Source organism: Thamnophis elegans, chromosome 5, assembly GCF_009769535.1.
Source record: "Thamnophis elegans isolate rThaEle1 chromosome 5, rThaEle1.pri, whole genome shotgun sequence".
NCBI classification, from domain to species: Eukaryota; Metazoa; Chordata; class Lepidosauria; order Squamata; family Colubridae; genus Thamnophis; species Thamnophis elegans.
This window is the reverse complement of record NC_045545.1, coordinates 16,536,372-16,560,805: the sequence shown is the minus strand read 5'-3', so window position 1 is coordinate 16,560,805 and position 24,434 is coordinate 16,536,372. Positions and strand designations below refer to the sequence as shown.

At 39.8% G+C, this 24,434-nt stretch overlaps 3 protein-coding genes across 5 annotated transcripts in view; 2 read left to right on the top strand and 1 right to left on the bottom strand.

Annotated features, from left to right (window-relative positions):
• Positions 1-2,279: 2,279 nt before the first annotated feature.
• RPF1 (ribosome production factor 1 homolog) lies at positions 2,280-12,782 on the top strand. Of its 2 annotated transcripts, XM_032217653.1 has the most exons (9): positions 2,281-2,536; positions 2,864-2,920; positions 3,707-3,787; positions 4,383-4,478; positions 8,003-8,156; positions 8,412-8,494; positions 8,573-8,754; positions 8,834-8,960; positions 10,483-12,782. In XM_032217653.1, exons 1-9 carry the CDS (start codon positions 2,330-2,332, stop codon positions 10,522-10,524), a joined length of 1,029 nt encoding a protein of 342 aa, XP_032073544.1. In that variant the 5' UTR covers positions 2,281-2,329; the 3' UTR covers positions 10,525-12,782. The 2 variants fall into 2 exon arrangements, with proteins under 2 accessions (XP_032073545.1, XP_032073544.1); XM_032217654.1 differs by lacking the exon at positions 4,383-4,478 and having other exon boundaries at positions 2,280-2,536.
• GNG5 (G protein subunit gamma 5) lies at positions 9,014-18,991 on the bottom strand. 2 transcript variants are annotated; one of them, XR_004255431.1, is made up of 4 exons: positions 18,628-18,991; positions 16,088-16,217; positions 9,184-13,058; positions 9,014-9,153 (listed from the first exon to the last, which is right to left on the bottom strand). XR_004255431.1 is itself a non-coding variant. In XM_032217655.1 (3 exons), the coding sequence occupies exons 1-2, from the start codon at positions 18,706-18,708 to the stop codon at positions 16,092-16,094; spliced, it is 207 nt and encodes a 68-aa protein (XP_032073546.1). In that variant the 5' UTR covers positions 18,709-18,954; the 3' UTR covers positions 11,201-13,058; positions 16,088-16,091. The 2 variants fall into 2 exon arrangements, 1 of the variants encoding a protein (XP_032073546.1); XM_032217655.1 differs by lacking the exon at positions 9,014-9,153 and having other exon boundaries at positions 11,201-13,058; positions 18,628-18,954.
• A 3,679-nt stretch (positions 18,992-22,670) lies between these two features.
• SPATA1 (spermatogenesis associated 1) overlaps positions 22,671-24,434 on the top strand; it is a 28,833-nt gene continuing 27,069 nt past the window's right edge. Inside the window, exons 1-2 of the mRNA XM_032217395.1 lie at positions 22,671-23,929; positions 24,094-24,279. Coding sequence (XP_032073286.1) covers positions 24,229-24,279 — 51 coding nt within the window. The 5' untranslated portion in view covers positions 22,671-23,929; positions 24,094-24,228. The remainder of the gene's footprint in view (positions 23,930-24,093; positions 24,280-24,434) is intronic.

Sequence of the window (24,434 nt, the reverse complement as noted above, 5' to 3'; positions counted from 1 at the left end):
GAAGAGTCTGGTTGGAGTTTATGGATAAAACAGATTGAGAGAATATCAGATTATTTGTTTCAAGATCAGAATAAATATCTGGGCCATTTTTGATCTATTGAAAATAACAAACTCTGTACCTACATCTTTCTTTTCTTGTGTTCCTATCATCTTTATTTTCATTTGCATTTTATAATTTTCATAAATGTTTATAAAAAGTAACAAACCTCCAAATAATGTTTGTGTTTCACCTTTTAGAATCCAGCTGGCATATCCCAAAGATTGAGAAAAAACTGTTGCTTGACAGGAATGCTGAGAACTTTTAAAGCAATTTTTGTCCATCCTCTCACTGAAGTATATTTCTCAGGATCCCTTCATATAAGAGAAGAATAAGTATCGGGATTTCCTGTATTTTGGCTCTCTGTCTAAACACATTTTAAACCTTAAAAAAAGAAATACCAAAATAATAGGGGGAAAAATATGGTCTGGGGTTTTAAAAAATGTTTTAAAAAGTTTCAGAATCATATTAGCTGAATGCTTAAAGACGCTGGTTATGGATTTCAATTCAGATGATTAAGTCATAAAATGAGTAAGATGCTCTCAAATGACCTTCCATTACTACCTGACGAATTTCTGGTTTGAAAATTAGCATTTATGGTTTTGGGGCTGAGCTTCTGTTCAGATAAAGCATGCTTCAAAAGCATGTCTCATTTTGCAAAACAATATTATGTTTCTTTTATTGCCTTTAATTTGATGCTCTGCTTAAGATAAACCTACCTGAGAAGGTTTAAGAGCCTTTATCTTACAAGTCAATCATCTGATAGGATGCCAGGACTAAATTCATTTCCCAGATATGCAGACGGGCTGGTCTTCTGGTAAAAAAAATGCTGACTGAGAGGCAAGATATTAAACAATTTTGTCTGTGAGAGTACTCTCTCATAGCTGAGTTACTGAGTGCAATTCAAATATCTGCTGCTTAAAAACATCTACAGTCATCAATACTAGTGTAAGATAATGGCTTTCAAGTGATAAAACTTGCAAATGTGTGATATCTCCCTACTTTGAAAATGAGAAGACACAATTCCCATTAAGGAACCATTCGATTAGGAGAAACTCTTTACTCTGATAAGAGCCATGGTGGCGCAGTGGGTAGAATGCAATACTACAGGCTACTTTGCTGACTGCAATTTGGCAGTTCGAATCTCACCAGGCTCAAGGTTGACTCATCTTTCCATCCTTCCAAGGTCAGTAAAATGAGGACCCAGATTGTTGGGGGAAATATGCTGACTCTGTAAACCGCTTACAGAGAGGCATAAAGCACTGTGAAGCAGTATATGAGTCTAAATGCTATTGCTATAATCTGGCTGGCGGCTTACTGCATTAGCAAGATTTTGAAAATAGAACATTAAACATTTTTTGATCGATGTCTTATTTCATTCTGAATTTAAATATTGTAGCACACCATTTTGATGCCTTTGAACTTTGGTGTTGGAGAAGACTCCCGAGAATACTATGGACGGCGAAGAAATGTAACAAATGAGTTATTAAACAGAGTTCTCACTCAAGGCACAACTAGGCTCAAATCATCCTATTTTAAGACACTTTATCTGAACACCCAGCTTTCTATAGACAGCTTTAATGCTGGGAAGATGGAAGAAAGAGCATGACTCCGCAAGATGGGCAGACTCCATTACGGGGGCTATGGGTGAATCATTGGAAGACAAAAAGGTTAGGACTATCATTAAGAAAATCGATGTGCTCACTAAGAGTCAATAATGACCAAAATGGTGCACAATCAATAGATCATCCTTAAAATTATCCCCAAAGCAGCGACAAGTATAACTTCCAACGTCAGGGCTCATTTCCCACCCATCAGAAATTCACAGATACAACAAAACCCGAATTCCCTTTTAACATCCAGCTTCTTCTCTTAAGTCATTTCGCACATGCGCAAATTATCTTCCAATCCTGTCTTGTCCATTTTCGGCAAATATGAGGACGCTTTGAGCATGCGCATGCACATCTCGATCTTCTGGCTGGTGGGTTTTGGTTTGAGTTAGGGTTTTTTTTTGGGGGGGGGGGAGTTGCCTGAAAGACATAGAAAATGTTTGCCTTAATTTAAAAAGAAGGAACATACAAATCAAGATCGAGATTATATTATACTAACTAGGGGTATTTGGTTAAATAAATGTTTCACCGCACATGTAGGCGGTGCATCTCAAATCGGGCGGGCGGGCGGGCGGGCGGGGGAATTTGGAAAAGATTGAACATGCGCACTAGGCAAACGTCGGAACTCTGGATAACCCGGAAGAGAACGAAGAGGTGAAAGATCAACTATTGAAGCGACGGCATGGCGGCCGGCTCTGAGGAGGGAAAACCTATTCAGGGGAGACCTGATGCTGGCGCTACGAGCGAGGTTGTTTATGGCGAGAAGGCTCATGGAAACCCCGCGGAACCCAGCCAGGCTGCCTTCCCGCCGACTTTTAGCGTCTCCGAAATTAAGAACAAGCAGCGGCGCCACTTCATGTTCCTGCGCTGGAAGCAACAGCAGAAGAAGGTGCGAAGGAAGCTTTGAGTCGCTTTCGCGTTTAAGCACCAGCTTGCTCATTAGTAAGGAGGGAGGGTGGTTGGTAGTCGTTTTATTAATTGGGAAGGGTGGACAGATGTTAATAAAATAAGGGAAATGGAGCCCTTCGAGTCTTTGCTCAGTGGGGGCTCAGAGATTGATAAGCAAATTGTTATCCTCAGACGCATGAGAAGAAAGAATAGGACCTAGATATTGAGCACCCAGACTTGGAAATGTGTTAAAGCGATGCATGGTGGGTTTTCTTCTGTATGGTGACATGTGACTAATTTCTTTTGTTCAACTTCTTTACTCCTACAGGAAAAATTAGCCCTTAAGAAAAAGAAGAAGAAGGAGCGGGAAGCCCTTGGAGATAAGGTAAAAAAGAGGAGCGAGTAAAAGAGTTCAGATACAATCAGATCAGTTGTAACTTGCTCTTGCACTGTTACTTGGGAGGGGGGAGCCCACAAGCAGAACACAATTTCATGTTTCCTGTGAATTGGTTCATCTACTCATCTATTACTAAATGTTATGCATAACTGTCATGATTGGTAATCAATGATAGCCTTCTCTTCCACCTTCACCTCTGTATGCTATAATCATAAATTCCAGTTTATGTCTGGCTATATCAAAAATGACTTTTTCTTTTGAATTAAGTTATATTTTTCAGTTTCTGTAGTGTAAGAGAAAGACATTTTTTCTAATCTACTTTCTTTAAAATCTGAATGTTGCTCAGTTATTTCTTTTTTTATAAGACCAAAATCCAACTTTTTGCATTCTCTGATTTACAGTATTCTTTTTGATATCATAATTAGAATTGTAATATTAACAATAGTTGCAATACTGATTTCTTTAAAGGCATTAATTATAGTGCTACTTTTATTTTCAGTTCCTTTAATGATCCCTAGCAAGGATTTTGCCCTTTTCAAGAACTTAATATTTGTACTGCATTACCACTCTGAAACTTTGACTACCAATTGGGTAATCTGTTGTTTTCCATTTATTTTGTTCTATAATTCATACATCTTTCAGCTGATAGCTCAAATTGTCTACATTTTTTAAAATATTGTTGATGCTATTACTAAACTACATCAATAGTCTTTACATGGAACATTTGTTCAATATGAAATTTATCAATTTCAGGTCTCAACTTCTATTTTATAGGCACCACCAAAACCAGAACCAAAAACCATTGAAAACCAGCGTGTATATGATGAAACCACGGTTGATCCAAATGATGAAGAGGTAGTTTTCTGTAAGCATTTTAAAGGAAATAAATGCCAGATAAATAATTAGGCAATGAATTTGGACACACATTTTCACTTTTCTGTAATGTAACAGTTGGCAGGATGGTTATTTGAAGTTTATGCATCCATTTCTTCAATGTTTAATTTTTCAGACTCTTCTTTCCAAAAAAAAAACAAAAAAACGTTTTGTCTGACATTTTTTCTATCTGAAAAATTTCTTGCAAATGAGTCATATTTAAAATCTCATATATGTAATTATAATTACATATATAATGTGAAGATTAGAAACTTGCTGATAGATGATGCTGCCCTAGACAAAGAAACTTAAATTCCAATTTTTCAAACATCTCTAATAAAAAGCCTAAAGCCTACACTACTGTATTTAATGCAATCCTGTATTTAAGGACTTGATGCAAGAGTGTGTTTAAGATTGTCTCAGGATTATACTGTACTTAGATAATTTTTATTGTAACAAGTACATTATAAATGATGACAGAGCTATTGATTTTTATTTTTAGATGGAAGATTCTGATTCCTGAAAACTGACTATATCACAGCAATTTCATACAAATGTCATTATTATATATTCCCAGGTTACTTTAGATGATGCTATAGATGAATTTGCTCCTTACTTCAACAGGCAAACTGTTCCAAAAATTCTTATCACTACATCTGACAGACCTCGTGGGGTAAATTATTTTTTTAAGATTAATAATATTTTGCTTTGATTGAGGAATATATATACTGTGTTTCCCTGAAAATACGACCTGTCCTGAAACTAAAGCCTTGCCACATTTTTCGCATGGGCAAAAATATAAGCCCACCCCCGAAAATAAGACCCCTGGACAACACCCCCTCTCTGGCCAGGCAGAGCACCGCTCACTGACATAACGGTATCCTGAAGGCACCAAGCTGCAGGAGCGGGGGGGGGGGGGAAGGCGCTCACATTGCTTGCTACCTTCGGCATACTGCTAGGTTGGGGAGTGGCATTATGTAAAAATTTGTCCAGGCAAAGATTGGAATTCAGTAGTAGTTGCATGAATAATGCAGTGAAAGATGAGACTATTTCTCTTATTGGTCTTTTCAATATCGTTTCTCTGCTTGTGACATTCCACTTGGCTTATAGAGTCCATCTGTCTGTTCAACTGTTTGCTGAAAAAAAAAATTCATGCACTGACTTCAAAATTCCCTCTACTAGCTGAACAAATTGTGCAGTTTTACTTGGCGCTTGATAAATGCAGTAGTGAATGTGGAACCGAGCCTGTCTGTATATCTGGTAGCTCTTTTTGCATTGTTTCTACTGACCAGTATTTTGCCTAAAGTTTGCTTCTGTGATGGTTGCATTAACTAGCACACATGTGGTTGTGAGAATAGAGAAGAGACAGAGTGGCACAGTGGTTAGGGTGCAGTACTGCAGGCCACTCAGCTGACTGTTATCTGCAGTTCAGCGGTTCTAATCTCACCGGCTCAAGGTTGACTCAGCCTTCCATCCTTCTGAGGTGGGTGAAATGAGGACCCAGACTGTGGGGGCGATATGCTGACTCTGTAAACCGCTTAGAGAGGGCTGAAAGCCCTATGAAGCGGTATATAAGTCTAACTGCTATTGCTATTGCATTCTGCCTGGCCAGAGGGGGAAGTTGCTGGGCGACTGCTCTCTTGCGAACTGGCTCCCAAAGAGCCGGGAACAGCCTCCGGGGTGAAGCAGCCATGAGGTGAGCAAGCTCACGAGCAACCGCCCGGAAAAACCCCTCTCCAGCCGGGCAGAGCGCCATTCACTGACCTAGGGGGTATCCCTAAGGCGCCAAGCCATGTGGCACTCTGCCCGCTCCCCAGCTCCCGCGGCTTGGCACATTAGGGATACCCCCTAGGTCAGTGCATGGAGCTCTGCCCGGCTGGAGAAGGCGGTTGCGCGAGTGCCTGTTCTTCCCCCAGCAGGCATGCCTCCTAGCCTCAACATGTCCAGGCCCAGCTCTCCCTGCAGCAGCCGCCGCCACGCTCCGAGCATAACGTCTTCTCTGGTTCCAAACTCCCAAACTCGGTTGCCAAGTCTTCCTGCAGCAGCCGGTCTAGGAGTCCACTCTATGGTTGTGGGCTGGCTGCTGGAAGACTCTGTCTGGAAGACTCTCTTACAGAGTCTTCCAGCAGCCAGCCCAGAACCATAGAGCAGACTCCTAGAGCAACCGCTGCTGGAAAACTTGGCAGCCGAGTTTGGAACCGGAGAAGATGTTATGCTTGGAGCGCAGTGGCGGCAGCTGCTGCAGGGAGAGCTGGGCCCGGACATGTTGATGTTAGGAGGCATACCTGCTGGAGGCGGAACAGGTGCTCATGCACTGACCTAGGGGGTATCCCTAATGTGCCAAACCGCGGGAGCTGGGGAGCTGGCAGAGTGCCACGTGGCTTGACGCCCTGGGGATACCCCTTAGGTCAGTGAATGGCGCTCTGCCTGGCTGGAGAGGGGATTTGCCGGGCGGTTGCTCATGAGCTTGGTCACCTCATGCCTGCTTCGCCCCTGAGGCTATGCCTGGCTCTTTGGGAGCCAGTTTGCACGGGAGCAGCCGCCCGGCAATCCCAAAACAATAAGCCCTCCCCTATAATAAGCCCAAGGCCATATTTTGTAAGTAAAAAGAAAATAAGACCCTGTCGTATTTTGGGGGAAACACGGTACTTAACCAATTTCATTGTATTTAAGTACAATGACAATAAAGATTATATTTATACTTAAAATATGGATTGTGGATTATATTAGCTGTAATATACTGTTTTGTAAAATAGTTTGTGAGAGTAAGATACACTGAATAGTAAACATGTAATTATATAGCAAACAGTCACTGTTGCTTTAAATTGGATGCTGTATTATAGCCAAAGTTGATTGATATAATCAGTCATTGGTAAACTTAAAAGTTTTAAGTTTAAATACCGTATTTATCGGCGTATAACACGCACCGGCGTATAACACGCACCCCCCATTTTAACACAAAAATTTGAGTAAAAATTTTTTTCATTAAAAATAAATGACTTGGAAGCTCGGAACTTAATGTTGGATTAAAATTTATAACATTAGAACATGAATTATAACATTAACTCCTCTTAAAAGGCAAATATGAAATGAAAAAACACCTCTTTGAGCAAAAAAACTTAATCAGAATCACTGCTTTTTGGAAAACCAAAAACCTCTTCCTCATCTTCACTCTCTCCCTCTTTTTTCCCTTCCTTCCCCCTTCCTCTTGCCTATCAACTGCATCCTCTTTGTCTTTCTGCTCTTTCCCTCTCTTCCCCTTTTCTTCCTACCTCCTTCCTTCTCCCTCCCTTCTTCTTTTTCTTCCTTTCTTCTTCCATCTTCCTCCTTCTCCTTCCATTCTTTCTCCTTCCATCCATCTTTTCTCCTTCCATCTTCTCCCCCCCTCCCTTCTTCTTTTCCTCCCCCCTCCCTCCTTCCTTCCTCTCCTTCCCTTTCTCACACACAGGAAGGGGAGGGGGGCTATCTAGTCGCTTTCACAGCATAATTTCTTTATCTAACTTTTAAAAAACAGTGTGCAAATCAAACGAGATTTTCGTAACCTGCGAAGCACCAAGTTATATTATGTTGTTACAAATTCGCAGCTACTCCATTCTTTCTGATAGGGAACTACATTTCCCAAGATGCCTCAGGTCCTCAAAGCGCTGAACGCAGCTTTGCAATTGACTCCAGCGAGGCCTGGCAGCCGCCGGCTGGGGTGGTTGTCAGGGCGATGCGGAGCGGACGCGCCGTTTGTTACTGCTTCCAGCAATCAAGACGGAGAAGGGAAGCGACTGAAACGGACGCTGGCCTCGCTCTCCTGCTGCGGCTTCTGTTTCAGTAGGGAAGAAAACTTCCTTTCGCTTCCCGAATTTGACTGGGTCCCGGGGCTTCTGCCGGGCGGCAGAAGCCCGGGAAGCGAAAGGAAGTTTTCTTCCCTATTGAAACAGAAGCCGCAGCAGGAGAGCAGGGCTGCTGCCGGCCGTTTCACCTTGCGCAGCGAATTTGACTGGGTCCCGGGCTTCTGCCACCCGGAGTATCGGCGTATAACACGCAGGCAGGGTTTAAGCTTGCAATTTTAGTTTTAAAACTGCGTGTTATACGCCGATAAATACGGTAAGCATTGACTTTTTATTTTTTTAAGTTCATCAGTGACAGGGAAGGTAAATATTTCTTACAGGTTTTGAATAATACTTGAACTTTTTTCTGTTTTGGCAGAGAACTGTGAGATTCTGTGAACAGCTAGCCACATGTATTCCAAATTCACATGTTTATTATAGAAGAGGACTGGCTTTAAAAAAAATTATTCCACAGTGTATTTCAAGGGATTTTACAGATTTGATTGTTATTAATGAAGATCGTAAAATACCAAGTATCCTTCATGAAAACTATGCAATGCTATTTGTATGCACATCTCTATTAGAGCAGATGATTTACTGTTGGATTGGAAGAGAAGGGATTTAGTACTTGTTTCTGTATAGCATGTTTATTAAAACTGAAGCTGGGCATGAAGTACAAAGTACAAAAAATATTGTTTCAGTATGGATTTTCTGGGAAAATATTTTCTGCATAAATCGGATTAGTTATAATTCACATGTTTAATTATATCTTAACATACTTGAAATAGATGGGCTTGTATTAAGTCATTTGCCTGAAGGTCCAACTGCTCACTTTAAGATGAGCAGTGTTCGTTTACGAAAAGAAATAAAGGTGAGTTTACTCCAATAGTCAATTTCTCTGCTTGTTAATGTTAATATTTAATACAACGTTTTTATCATTAACTTTTAGCGAAAAGGGAAAAATCCCACAGAACATCAGCCTGAAGTAATCCTGAATAACTTTACAACACGTTTGGGCCATTCCATTGGTCGCATGTTGGCTTCTCTCTTTCCTCATGATCCTCACTTTGTTGGCAGACAAGTAGCTACATTTCACAATCAGCGTGATTATATATTTTTCAGATTTCATAGGTAAGGAAGCATTTAAACATTTATGCTACAATGATTTTTGTGAGACAGCTTTGTTAATGCTGTGTATTGCCTTTAACAGATACATCTTCAAAAATGAGAAAAAAGTGGCCATTCAAGAACTAGGCCCACGTTTTACCCTAAAATTAAGGTCTCTTCAAAAAGGAACTTTTGACTCCAAGTTTGGGGAGTATGAATGGATTCACAAGGTATTATTCCTCAACAAAGCATTGCAGAATTTTATATACTGCTGTTCAATTAAAATTTGCAGTGTTACATGTGTGACCAATAGTGGATGCTGCTTGCAGACATGCGGGCAGTCTGCCTATATACATTAGGTGCATGTGAGTGGCAGTTGAGGGTTGCTTGATTTCTTATTTGCAAGTTGACATATTGTCAGCCCTCTCAAGTAAACCAAATAGGAAACACAACTAGACTAGAACACAGCAACAAGCAGTTTAAAAAGTTGCATCCAGTTTTACAATCTTTTTTTACTATGCTTATTAACATCACAGTCGTTAAGTGAATCCAGCTTCCCCCCTTGACTCTGCTTGCTGGAAGCTGACTGGGAAGGCCAAAAATAGCAATCACTGGATACCACTACACTGCAACTGCCATAAACACTTTGGTCACTAAGTGACCAAATTTTGATTCTGTGACTATAGGAATACTGCAACAGTTAACATGAGAAACAGTCGTAAGTGACTTTTTGCAGTGCCTTCGTAACTTCAGTCACTAAACAAAATGGCTGTAAATCAAGTATTACCTATAATTGTATTTGGTGGGCATTCAGTGAAATGGAATATTGACTAACTGGTCTTCAGTCTGATCCAGTAGAATTATTTTCATGTTTTCACTACCTATGATTATAAGTGAGATATTTTAAAATACTTGATCCATCAACATTTCCATAAGGATTTCATTAATAAAGTCACTCAAAAATGTTAAGCTTGAATTATAATAATTGCATTCTAAAGAATAATTTTGTTACTAGTATAAGTTATTTTTGGCACATACCCAGCCCATATTAGACACTAGCCTTCAAAAGTACTTTTGTGCACAATACAATTAGCTGTCAAAAGCTGTCAATTATATTCAAAATATAATTGAAAAAGAACAGAGGTCAGAGTGCTGTGAATGTTTATATGACCTTTAATACAGCCAGAGCATCTTGCCTATTTACAACAATACTGTTTTCAAGGGAGTATTGTATCCCCACATCAATGCATTTTAGGATTATTTATTTACAAGTATTTGGAAAAACAAGGTTTCAAAAACAGGTTATTGAAAGCATATCAAATATATAGGAATTCTGTGTAAATTCATAAGCTGGTGTGGGGGGAGATAAATGAAGATTTTGCACTTATATGACATACTAAGGTTTCTATTTGAGTTCAATGCTTTAAGGTTGTCAGAAAACAGGAATGTGCCTAGATAAAGGGGTGTATAAAAGTGCCGACTCCCTGTGTGCTTAAGATTATGTCCAATAAATCTTTATTAACAAACATTCTTGCTTGGCAAGTAAGAATTCTAAACTCAAAAGGTCCAGACTAAACCTAGGCTGGCTTAAGTTTGCTGTGATATTTAACCTAATTACTTTCATTCCAGGCATGCCTTAAAAATCTTGTAATTTGGTATTATCTTATTGCTCCATAACCTGAATTGTATTACAGGAATTTACAAATATTTGTATTTTTGTAGCAAACTATAATGAACATTACTGTTTTTCAGCGCCGTGAAATGGACACAAGCCGAAGAAAATTTCATTTATAAGAATGAACACAGTAATACCATTTTTGTATTTTTCTCACCAACAAAAGCTTATGGAGTACCCTTGAAGATATTCAGGTTACACATGGAACATACACACACACACACACAGACCTTGCGAACATGGCCATGACCCTATTCTCTTCAGGGCTGAAAATTCAGTTACTTTTTATAAATAATAGAAGACTTCAAGAAAGAGGAAAGAGACTGCATCAGTCACTATCTCCTTTTGTTAAGAAGTCATGGACCCTTCTCAAAAATAATGCTTTGTAATTTAATTCTTTCATATCTTATTCTGAATTAAAATATCTAGTTCTGGATCTTAAAATCAGGTTTTGTGTTGAATATATTATTTGCCACAAATAAACATTTTACATGTCAAATACTATTACCGGCTATTGTTGAATGTTCAAGCAGTTCATTAACGCAGAAAAATAACAGTACAATTCAGATATAGTGGCTATACAGATTTTGTTTATTTGATCTTCCGTAAGCTTAATTTTTTTAAAAATTGCATAAGGAACTGAAATATTCTTCAAGTACCTATACAAGGAATAAATGGGAAATGAATCTTCTTTTTTTAAAGGGAGAAGAAATTAGGGAACACCCCATTTTCTGTGTCCATCTTAATGAAACTTGAGATAATGGAAATTCTGTCTATAATCACAGGAAGCGAAAGAAAAACAAAGTTCTTTTTAATCTGACCAATATTACTCAGTTCATATGCAATTGTAATCTACAGATTAACCTTAAATGCTTTAATATTTGTTTACATACATGTAGGTACTACAAAGCAGTTCCCAGTTTGGACACAATGGTAAACTGTACTTTCCATTTTTCACTAATTGTCCCCAGATATACAAAGAAAAAAAATGATTTTAGATATAAAACTTCAGTTCCTCATCAACAAATCCTTGTCAAAGAAATATCTGAAAAATACGGCTTGAACATCTCAAAAACCAAGATCATGGTCATTGGCAAACAACCCATTAATTTACCACCAATAATTTTGGAAGGAATACACTAGAAAAAGTTGAATCATGTACTTGAGTTCTAATTTACATGAAAGCTGGAACATGACCACTGAAGTAAAAACAAGGGTAAAGCTTGAACAGCATTCTTAAAATGAAAAGTCTTCTGCAGTCACAATATAAGCCTAAGATTGAAAATCAGGCTTGTTAGATGCTAATTGTTTCTATCCTCTATAGAGTGAAGAGTTGGTCTCTGACAGAAAGCCACTTGAAGAGACTAGAAGCATTTGAAATGTTGATTTACAGGTGGCTATTACATATAAGTTGGCTTGACAAAATCAGAAATGAGGTGTTAAGCTGCTTGGGAAAGCCAAGGAAAATCATCAAAACTATAAAACGAAAGAATATTTTGGATATGTGATTTAACACCCAGAAATATACGGCATGTGTCACTTAATCCTCCAAGGAAAGATTGAAGGCAAACAAGGTCCAGGCAGAAGATAGTCATGCCTTCAAAATCTAAGGGACTGGTTGGAACAAAACAGCAACTTTTTTGTGTATCTGTTGATAAAAATAGGATCAACAACATGACAGACAACATCTGTTGATGGATATGGCAGAAGAAGAAAAAGAAGATATAAAACTGAACTTACACCTTAGAAGTCACTCTGTTTAGATAAGTCAAAAATTAAATCAATGGTCTCTAGGGAATAATTGTTTCAAATGAATGTGATACTCAACTAAGCATCACCTCTGCACTGACCTAAACTGATAGTCAGCTTGGTTAACTCAGATCTTGCTTTGACCTGTCAGGCATGATAATTATGCAAATATAAATAAGAAAAACTATATGCAGCCAGTTATTTAAGATTATTCAGTTTGTTCCAAAACTATTTTAGAAATCTACACAATATTCTTGTTCTATGTTATGTATTTAGTAATCGATTTTAATATTTTGGTTTCCTTTTTGACTAATTTATGCTACTCCAGATTGATGTAAAACAGAGAAGAAACAAAATTGTATTAGATTGGTAAATAATGTATAACAAGGCATTTATTTATTTTTAGTTTTATAGGATATTCACAATTTAGGATGCTTCTAGAGGCAAATACAATTTACTCCAAATTAGTTATGACTATATAACAACTGAAGTAGAAAGAACAAAATCTATACTGATTGTAAACCGTTAATTTGTTTAGATAAAGATGTTATTTTGTTTTGAAAAGCAGGAATATTTTTACAAAATGCACTAACTTTTACAGTATTTTTAGAATAGTGACGCTTTGGATACACAGTTCAAAGTATTAGGACAAGTTCAAATACTTACGCTAACATTCAAAATCATGTCAACTCTATTGCTTGAGTACAAAATTGATTCCCTCATGATACAAAGTATAGCAACTAGCATATAGCTTGTTAGAGAGGTAGATTTTAAGGGGGGGTTGAAACAATAGCAATCTTACAAGCTCAAAGTTGGCACATTAATACAAAGTTTCTGTACAGGCTCCAAGCCATCTTGTTTCATTTCCATATTCAACATAATCAGCTAGGAAAAGTTGTTAGATCTGGAAGAAATAGAATACATAAACTCATTGAACAAAGCTAAGATATTTAAATTGTATGTTACTTATATTCAAATGTTTAAACTTACAACAAAATTTTAATAGTTGGCAATATAACACAACAAATCAAAATAAGCCACATAAATCAGTTGCTGGCTATGTTCATGCAAGCTAACAGAAGTGAACATTACTTTTGGTTAAACTTATTTATTCCCTTTATTGGCTTCCAAACCAAGAAAGAGGACACTAAAACAGCATTAAATGGGTTCCCAACTCCCCTAAGATTTGTTTCCCATTATTGTGTACATCTGTATTTCAGAGACAGAGATGGGGACAGAAAATGAGTTATTCCACGCTTTGTTACAGAAATATTCATTTTTACTTAACCAAAGAACAAATTAGAAGGGGAAGACATATCGTAAAGATGATCAAAATACCAGCCACAATGGTTCTTTTCAGCAAACCAGAAATGCTTAGTTTGTTGTGTTGTCCAATGCTACTTTAGGTCAGGCTAAGCATACTTGGTAGTCATGACTTATGTAGTGACCACATAATTTTTAAGTTGCTGTTAACAAAATCCCATAGGGGCATTAACAGCACACACTCATGTGTAATTCTAATCTTTCAAAAACACACGAGATTGTTGTCCTATTCAATAATAAGTGAATACTCAAATTCATGTTTGTTGTTCAGTCCCTATGGGAGGGATGATGATGGTGATTATTATTATGGTGAGATTCACAGCCTTTGGGGCTGGTAGGTAGCTCAACAGCTCGAGTCCTAACCAAGGACCTAGGAACTGTTAAGGTAACGTTGGAGGATATAAGCTGTTCCAAGTAGGGTGGTTTTTTGTTCAAGTCTGATAAATTTAAAATTTCCAAATAGCGAGGTAGCCCTTTAGGTATTTCTCCAAGGGCTCCAATTACAATCAGGACAACACACAATTTCTTTTATTTTAAATTATTATTGTTGTTATTATTTATTTTATTCATTAAACATGACAAAATACCATCCAAAAAACTGTTAATTGATGGCATAAAAGTACAAAAAGAAAATCAATGAATCATGAAATACAAAATGGGCATATTATATAAAAACCACTACCAGGGTTCAAACTACCCATAATCCTGGACTTACAATGGCAATTGGGACTGGAATTTCCATTGCTAAGTGATGTTGTAAAACACAACTGCCTCACTTAATGATGGCAATCTCTGCAGTCCAGTTTGCTATGGTTACTGAAGCCCGGATGTTAGCTGAGGCAAATACCTTCTGACTTTCCACAGTTAAAGTCAGTGGATCTACAAGACCAACCAGGCCAGCAGGCATATAAGTGGGGGAAAGAGGGTCAGGGAGGATATAAGGGGACACATGATAGACACAATGCAGATCAAGGAAGATGTACTAGACTACGTGTGAGAGATGCAGGTTGGGAAGGGTGCAGGGAGGTGTTTTGTGGGTTGGCAGGAAGCACAAGGAGTGAACAAAGTACAGCATGGGTTTTGAAATGTGGAAGGAGGTGCACAAGTGGTCAGTGTAAGCAGAGGGGCTAAGGATGAGCAAATGGAGGAGACTGACCTCAGTGACTTGTGACCTTCCCTATCAGCTTCCCAATTGTCTGGGAAAGCTGTCAGTAAAGGTAGCAAATGACAATCACATGATTGAAGGGAGCTCCAACAGCTCCTGCTTCAGTATGAACCTGTTACCATATATCCAAATTACAATCTCATGACCATTGAGGTAGCCAATTGTCCAAGAACCTGGTCATAACTACCATTTCTTCAGCGCCATCATCAAAGTTATGATTCTAAACAAATAGTCAAGTGACTATATCCGTGATGGCAAACCTATGGCACGTGGGCCTGAAGTGGCACATAGTCATGTTGCCTGACGTGTGGTGTCACCCTTTCTTCTTCCAGTTTCCTGGCACACACGATGATCAGTTGGCCTTTGCATGTGCGGCATTGCCGGAAAACAGAAGAACTGATCTTCTAGTTTCTGGCATGCCCATGCACACCTACCAGCAGATCTTCACATGCACATGTGTGCCAGAAACCGGGAGACCAGTGGCCAGTGCACACATGCATACCGGAAACTGGAAGTTCATTTCCCGGCGCACATATGCTCCCTGGGCAGCTCCTCTTCCAGATTGCAGCTCCGACGAGCGCAGGACTCCTTGTCAAAAAGGTTCACCATCATTGACCTATATCCTATTTCCATAAAAGAGATCAGGTGATGGCACCTAGCCAAGTCTGATGGATACTAAAACATAGACCTGGATACCATCTGATTGGGAAATCATCAGGAAATCCCAAGGTTTTAGAATAGTCTAGAAAAAAAAAATCCTAGTAGAATGCAATGTCCAATTACTTGTTGGCATGTAGTTATTGTATTTGCCATGTACTTATTGCAAGTCTAAGCTGAACATTCAGGACTTCTTATCTCTTTCAATAAGAACAGACTTTGCTGTAAAAGACTATTTCATTATTCAAAATCTTAATAAATTGTGAAATATTGGTCATGTATCTTTCAATAAAAATATATTTTGTTAGACTACAAATTTAAGTAAAAACTTATGGTACAATCTGATACTTACAAGGAAGTAAATGCTGAATAAAGAGGGACTTACTTCCCAGAGGTCCTGTATAAAATCAGTTTACAGGAAAGTGTTTGACATATTCTGAAGGATAAGTCATGAAATACTATACCAGAGAACAAGGGTAGTAACCTTTGGATGGCTAGAGAAACCGACACTTAATGTCTTTTAGGAGACATATAAATCAGACTATGGTTCTCTAGGTTTTAAAGGAAATATGGGGAAAATTTATTTTTTTAAAGAAGCTTCTTTATTTATTTTGTTTATTTCCTTTTTCCAGAAACAGAATTTTTGATTACTTTTATAACTCTGACCAAGCAAACTGTGTGAAGTTGCAAAGGGGGGTGGGAGTCCAGAGGTCACCATCCCTGCTCTAGGTAAAGTGAAGTCGTAGTTAAACTTGAAGCTTTACAAGTGAAAGTTTCCAGTGGCTCACCAAATCAGAGAAAAGAACAGACTTTCTGTGGTCTGAATGGATTTGTACTTGATGAAACTCCTGTTAATAAAGGATCGTGATGTGCATTTTGAAGGCAAAACTGCTTCAGATCAGCTGCAGCTTGCGAAACCTATGAACAGAAAACCACATTTACATAATGTAATAATGGATTTTATTAATATAACAAATGTCAAAATGGCCAGACATTAAAACTGTTTTTTCCACCCCACTATAAGTTGAGGTGTGCTCAACTTATAACCAATAATTTAATACCATTCAAAGTTACAACTGACTTACCCAGAGCTAGTTATAATTTTTGAAGTTACAGCAGCTGCAGACACACTCATGGTCATGTCACATTTTGAGCACTTGGCCAACTGGCTCACCTTGACAATCATTTGTAGTATCCTATTATCGTGTGACCACAATTTATGTTTTTTGCCAGTTTCTCATGTTTATTTCCAGATACTGACAAAAAACACTGATTGGGAAAAATGGATTCAGTTAACTTGGGTATGTCAAACTCAAGGGTAGTTAGATTTGGCCCGTGGTTCCGGCCTGGAAATAGCAAAGGACTCACCCGCAGCTGCCTCTGGCAGCTAAAATGGGGTGCCAGAAGGCTTTACACCCTCAAACCCCATTTTGGGCCTGGACAGCCTCTTGCAGCCAAACTGGGGTGTAAGGATCACACATCCCACCCACACCCCATTTTAGCCAGCACTGCCGGAGGCATCCCTCCCATCTCCCCCAGCCCCCTCCATCCAGCAGAGGACAAATACAATGCTATCCAGCCCTCGAAGAAATCCTGTTTGACACCCCTGAGTTAACTGCTGCATTTGCTTAACAACTATCTGGAAAAATGATTGTAACTTCAAATCTAGTCACATGATGCCTCAGTTTATAACTGTAACAACTTACGACTCTAATTCCAGGCTCAGTTATGATAAGTCAGACTATGTGTACAGTAGATTAATTACAAGATTGTCCTATCAACAGTATATAAGAACATTCGGGATTGTCAAATGCATACCCTATCTTCATACAAAAACATATTCACAACCCGACTATGTTTGTTGTCAATGGCAAGAATTCTTCAAAATCTCATAAAATTCTGCCAATTGATATAACTCCGATTCAGCCTTTTAAAATCACCAGCTTTTATATCAAGTCTTTTACAGTGCAAGTGTTGTATAATAATCAGAGACTGCATTGTTCCAGAGTATACTGTTCTTGATGGAACATCAAATGACCAGTCTTTAGTATACTAAAGTCAGTTTACTAAAGTATATTAAAAGTTCAGTAACCGCTCAACAAGCTAACTTTCAATATTAAAATTCATATTTGGCTATTGTCAAATATGACAATACATTTTTTGCTCTTCAGAATTCTTATAAAAGAATTGAAGGGTCCCAGATGCTTAAGAAATGTGCAATAGCAAGCAGTATTATTTTATGAGTCTTCCTAATTAATGAAGAAAGCAAATATGTTACAATTCAGGTCCTGAAGATGATGAAGATGGTAGCAAGCAGCATTTTACAATCAATTGTTTCTAATTAACCAATAAAGCAAAGTATGTTTTGATTCAGGTTTGGAAAACAAAACCCAGCAACAAAAGCTTTTCCTGGCCAATAACTCACTCCCCATTTTGCAACAAGGGTGGAGTCCCAAGTTGGTTTGCCAGATGGCGTTTATTCTTTTCTTTTCCTCTGAAGAACAAAAAAAGCTCTAGATCAAGATGACAAAACTGCGTCCTTTCTTTCACAGCGACTCCAAACCTAAACGGGGAAACCCTGAACGAACCCGGCAAAAGAATCAAAATCAGCAAAACTTGATCCAAGCGGAAAACTGGACAATGCGACTGGGGCCGCCTTCGGCAACACGGTGCCCTCCCCTCCACAGCTCCCTCCACAGCTTGGGTGAAAATACGATGGGGGCCGGGGGTTGGTTGGTTCCAAATGCATTTATGATAAAATCAGTAACCGCCGGGTTAAGTCTGGCTTGCCAGGGAGAGGCCGCACACTTAAGAGCTGCTTAAACCCGAGTTAAACTGTACGGCATTTCATAGGCCAGTGTTTCTTCAACTTCTGTCTCTTGATCCTTTCCCACCTTTCAAAATTATGGAGAAACCCCAAAGAGCTTTTGTTTGCTTGTGTTGTTTTTAATCGACATTTACTCCATTAAACTTCAAACTGACGCATTTACTTTCCTAAGTTGCCCGATTTTAATACTGTATTATTTTTCGACCTTAACTTGACGAATAATTTCGATTTCGCGGAGTCCTCTAAGAGGGCCTCGGGGTGGGGTGGGGGGTGTTTGTCCCACAGGAATCCCAGGGCCACCTCTTTAAGTAGTACTTTAAAAGAAAAAGCACCCCGGGGCACTCTTCCTCAGGTCTCCTCAGGCCCGATAAAGGAAGTAAAAGTCTCTGAGGCGGCTCAGCGACCGAGCGCCCACGCAGCCTTTTCCCGAGGTGCGCTAATGGCGGCCGAGCCTGCTCCGACGGGCGGGCGGCCTGGTCTCCGCCCCACTCCGGGGCTCACCTTCACGCGGCTCACGCTAGCCTCGAGCCGCAGCTGTTGCACCACTTTCTTCATAGCGGCGACGTTGGAGGCGCCGGACATGGCCCTCTCCCTCACTCAACTCCGCGCGACGTCGAACTCGTAAAAGAGCCGCTGCTGCTGCTGGCAAACGGGCGGGTCGCTGTGCGGGTGAGGGGGGGGGGCTGCTTCTCGGAACTTTCGGGCAAGTTTCCGGCGCTTGGAAAACTCCCCCGCCCATAGACTCGAGAGAGACTCAGGCACAGCGCGCGCTGGCGGACTCCCTGCGCAAACTCGGGCTCGCGTGCCCCCCCCCCGCCCCTCGCCCGAAGCGGAAGTCCAAGTTGCCTGTTGAAAACTTAAGTTTGAGAAGCTTGAACGGGGCGGGGCTTCGAGTCCTGTCTCGAGCGGAGGGGGGGGGGAAATGAGTCGTGTCTTTGCTGCTGCTAGTGGGACGCGGCCGCGCGCCGTGCTTTCTCTGGCTTCCTTATTAGTAACTTTGGAGCGTCGCCCGTGCGCCCTCGGACATAAAGGCGGCCTTTGCACTGTCAGAATTGGAGGACGGAACAGCTGCAAAAAAATTGCATGGAGTCGGCTCTCTTCTTTATATTAATCTTAGAACAGAACAGATTAACAGTTGGAAGGGTTCTTGTAGGTCATCCAGTCCAACCCCCAGCATAAACTTTACACCAATTCTGACAAACAGCAGTCGCACTAGTGTTGGCGAGCCTGTAAATTCGTTCACGTTCAAGCAACACTATGTATGTTGTGCATGGTTTCTCTCCCCAGCCTCTCCGGCAGTCAGCGCAAACAACCAGCTGGGTGTTCTATTTGCGCGCCAATTAGGTCGCCCAAGGCTGGTTTTGTGTATATGCGATCGAGTGCTACATTGGGACCGAGAAAAAGCGGGAAAGCGCGTCTTAACTGCAAAAATTCGAGACTTGGGACTGGAAAATTAGAACCGGTCGCCGATAATCTGCAAATGGCTACATTTGTAGGTTTGTTGTAAACTTCCCCCCACCTTTCAGAACTACGGACGTCTACGCAGCCGGGAGAGATGCGAGGTTAAGGTGGTTAGTTCCGCTGCCACTGCAAATATTGTAATAGTTTTGTTATAATCTCTGCACTATCATTTCCAACGGGCCCGCGGTGTTTGCAGTCTGTTCTGCAAAGGAAAAGCAAGATTTCCCCAAACACGTTTGTTAAATATTTGGCTTAACGCTTGAGCTGTAACCCAGCGGCGAGGCGCAACCCGCTGTGTAATCCACTTTTTTCCCTGCCGCCCGTCCCAGCGGGGGCCGCGCATAGCTGAGCTTCATCATAAAACGACACATAACTGAGCTTCACCGTAAAACGGGACCACCCCGTTCTGATTTATTTGTTTTTTCTTTTGGCCTCCCGCCACTTTCAACGGCTCTCGGGCGCGAGCAGAGCTAAGCGAAAATACAAACCAACTTCCTGTTACGTGGGAAGCTGTCATGCTACCCTGATGGATGAGCGGTTGTGAAGCCGGCTTTTCAAGGACGAGGTCTGGACTCTTCTTTGAAGTCATCGAGATGGAGTTTAAAGGCAATAAGCTAACAGATAAGAATCATACATCCTTCCACATGTTTAACACTTAGGGTCAAAACCTGACATTATTAAACCACAATCTCTCTCCAAATGGTGAAAGACTGCCCAGGGTTTTGGGGAAGATTTTCCTACACGTGCCTCAATAAGGAACAACTTCAAGAAATAAGCTTCGTTCCCCCCCACCCCTCTTCAGTCAGCACACTTTTTTGTTTTAGTGCAAATTACTTAAACTTTTACCAATTTCAGTTTTAAAGAATTAATGAATGCCAAGGCTGTTATTTATTTCTCTTCCATTGCCCAGTATAATCTTGTGCAAATTTATGTGAAAGTAAACCCCTTCATTTTGCACTTTTTTAAAAAAGACATTTAAGATTACGGAAAGTGGGAGTTTTAACAATAGCCTCACTTGCAGGAATCAAGTCTTTCCTGGTACTATTAATTATAATATCAACAATACATCTCTGGATTTACTGAGAGAACAAACAGCTCAACAATTATTTAGTTGAAAGAAATGGCAATAACAAAAAATACTTAACAATAGTATTAATAAACATGATAGCCACTGCCCTAAATTGAATTTTTAAGATTAAGAAAATGTGTGTGACCAGAACTATATTATGTCAATAGATTGTGCGCTTCATTCAGTTCAGGCTTTAAACAAATTTGTAGCATGATTCACAAAACATGCTAAGTCATAATGGAGTTGGTTTTGGCTTACTGTAAATTGCATGAATGTTGCCATGTTGCTTGTAAATACAATTAATAGCTTAAGTGTATTGTGCAAACCTAGGTAATTGAGATTTAATCAGAAGATTATAGTTAATCTGCAGCTAGCACAACAAATCTAGCCTGTATATCATTTGCATTAAATTCATAAGAACTTAAGCTGATTAATTGAATATTTTGGCTCTTCATCGACCAGCAATATGGCTATGAAAAGTCCATAAGTTGGGAATGAATGTTGTTGAATTCTCCTACTTGTATTCCTTAACTACTTTTACTGAGAATGCTGGTATCAAATAGCAATAGCACTTATATACTGCTTCACAGTGCTTTACAACCCTTGCTAAGTGGTTTACAGAGTCTGCATATTGCCCCCATACTCTGGGTCCTCATTTTACCGACCTCAGAAGGATGGAAGACTGGTGAGATTCGAGATTCGTCAGCTGATCTCTTCCAGGTTCTGGCGCATGCATGCGCCAGAACCCAGAAGAGCAGCTAGCCGCCATATGCATGCACACCAGCCAGTTGCACGGGCACACATGCACTCCAGTTTTGGCACTCAGTGCCAAAAAGGTTTGCCAATACTGGCTAGTCCCTGAAACATGCATCACCGGTGAGTACGGAATTGTCTTCCATGTTATTTGATATTCCTTTTTGGTTTGTGATTTGAGAAAGTAGATTGGATGCTGTCTAGGATGTCCTCTGCTACATGGAGGCAGATTTGTTGCCCATCTTAGCTTTTTCAAGCATTTGGAGGAGGGATAGTTCCTATATTTGGGGAATTGTTGGTACCTTATTGTAGGAGGAGCCACTGCTGGAAGTTTTAAAAGAGAGTTTGGTACTCCTTCATTAAAAGACATTCTAGAATCCAGATCAAGAGAGGTTAGAAAACTACTTTCTGGTCTCTTCACTTTTTTACTAACAAGGGCTTTTGAGACAATGAGGACAAATCAACTGCAAAGCCTAAATGAAATATATTTTCTGGCCCCTTGTCAGTCAGGGAATGGTATACATTGTTTTGGCAAGTATATAATTGTTGGGACCTCCGTATATACTCGAGTATAGGCCGACCCGAATATAAGCCGAGGCACCTAATTTTACCACAAAAAACTGGAAAAGTTATTGACTCGAGTATAAGCCTAGGGTGGGAAATGCAGCAGCTACCGGTAAATTTCAAAAATAAAAATAGATACCAATAATGTTTTTGAATATTTATTTCAAAGAAAAACAGTAAACTAGCGGTGTATTCAATGAAATACTTCACTCACCTCATGATGCTGATGTCCCGCTGTGATGATGATGTCCCGTGCAGCCGCGGGAGCGATGTCCCGCCTCCTATGACACACGGCACAGTGATTCCTATCATTGGATCACTGTACCAGAGGAGGTGGGACATCGCTATGTGGCTGCTTGCCATAACGAGGAGGAGGTGGGACATCGTTGCAGAGCGGCAGGAGGGGGAGGAAGGGGAATCGTAAGACAGCCCTGCATTACATCAGAACGTGAGGAGGGGGGATGGTGCGGTGCGCGCTGCGTGGCAAACTGACACGGAGGGGAAACTCACAGGGGCACTGGGCCATTCACGAGTGTCACCCAGCGGCATGGCCCCGCCCCTTTTTCTCCTCCATTTCGGGCAAATTTTTCACTGACTCGAGTATAAGCCGAGGCGGCTTTTTTCAGCCCAAAAAGTGGGCTGAAAAACTAGGCTTATACTCGAGTATATACAGTAGATGAGATAATATGTCTCTCTTAGTTCTTTTAGATCTTTCAGTGGCCTTCATTATTAGTGACCTTGATACACCTCTTGACTGACTATAGTAATTGGGAATTGGTGGTACTGTTGTGTAGTAGTTCTGCTCTTTCAATGAATGGTTCTACTTGGTGATAAGAGAGAAAAGGCTGGCTTGGTGGCTTTACAAGTAGGATATATTACACCTTCACTTTGAATCCTACACTGGCTTCCACTATAGACTTCCAATTTAAAGTGCTGGTTTGAACCTATAAGGCCCAAGGCTTAGCACCAAGTTTTTTTTTCAGGACTGCTTTTGTCCATTAGAATCAGCCTCATGAATTAAATCTTGCTGGGTAAACAGCTGGTAAATTCTCATTTTGATACAATGATGAGGCAGGCTAGACTTAGAATTGCCACTGTAATTTTCCGTAGATGCACCAGTCCTCTAGATTAGAATGTCCTCTCATAAAGAGATTGGCTTAGTTCCTACCCAAACTGCTTTCTCAAATCATTTGAAAAGAGGACTTCCGAAGAGTGTTTGGGATTTTGGTTTACTGCATATGTTTTTAGTAGTAATAGTGTGTATGTGTGTGCACGCGCGCATCTGAATACTAACCATGATATTTTAATTGTTATTGTATTCCTGAAAGCTGTTGTGGGAAGCCCCCCTCCCCGCCAGAAGAATGAAATATTTTGGTAAATATTAAAAAAGTAGAATATCATATTTCCCTAAAGGAGACACGGAAAAACATGTTTTTAGAGGCAGAAAGCAGCCCCCAGCCTTTCCTAATAACCCACAGCAGATGCCAGCACTTAAGGAGATAAAGAGCTTATTGAAACTGGAACTGAATCAGATGAGTTTTCCTTTCAACACTATTTAGAGTCTGCAAGATTTTGGTCAGTATTAAATAAATAAATACATGAGCATGCTGTAATGAACCACAATATTGTGTTTAAGATTGGTTGGTATTCATTCCTGTATGGTCAAGTATATATTTTAAGGGAGATATAAGATCCATTTTAGTCAATGTGAATTAAACTAGATATAATTACTGCTGTTATTGAAGGGAAAAAGAACAGAAAACAAGCAGCAAGACCCTTAATTCTTCATAGTACTGAGTAAATGTTTACACAGAGTTCTGATCAAGCCTTTTCATTCCCTAAAGTGCAGTGCCCAGATTATGGAATACTTGTTGAAACACACACCTTGATGTAACCAGTACAAGGAAAGCAGACTTGAATTACTGCAGCAAATCACAAGTGCACAGTCCTGGCTAGGTAATTCATCATGTTACTAAGGTGATTTTACTTACACAGAGGGAGTGGTCACCTCAAAGGTGTTTCAGTTCCTACATTAGCAAATGTTTGGCTCCTTTCAGTTAACAAGAAACAAAAGGTTTTTCTACCCTGAAGCTGTCTTTGTTTTATATCAAAATTTGCAGGATATGGAAACAATTGTAAAATGTGGAATATTGCAACTTAAATACCTATAGGATTTATGATTACAGTGTTAAATAATACTTGGAATTCAATATGTGATTTAAAAAACAACATCCAAAATTCTGTATAAATCAGAAATGACATCAAGGAATATGCTGTCCAATCAAAACAGACTACGCACTTCAGAGGTAAGAAATAATGGATTGTAATAATCACTGATAAATTTTATGCATGTTACACTGCAATATTTTCCATTGTTGGTTGATAAGAATAAAAATATGTTTAAAAACTTGTTAGATCTTTCAGCTTCCAATCCTTTAAATGTCAAAAATGGTGTTACATA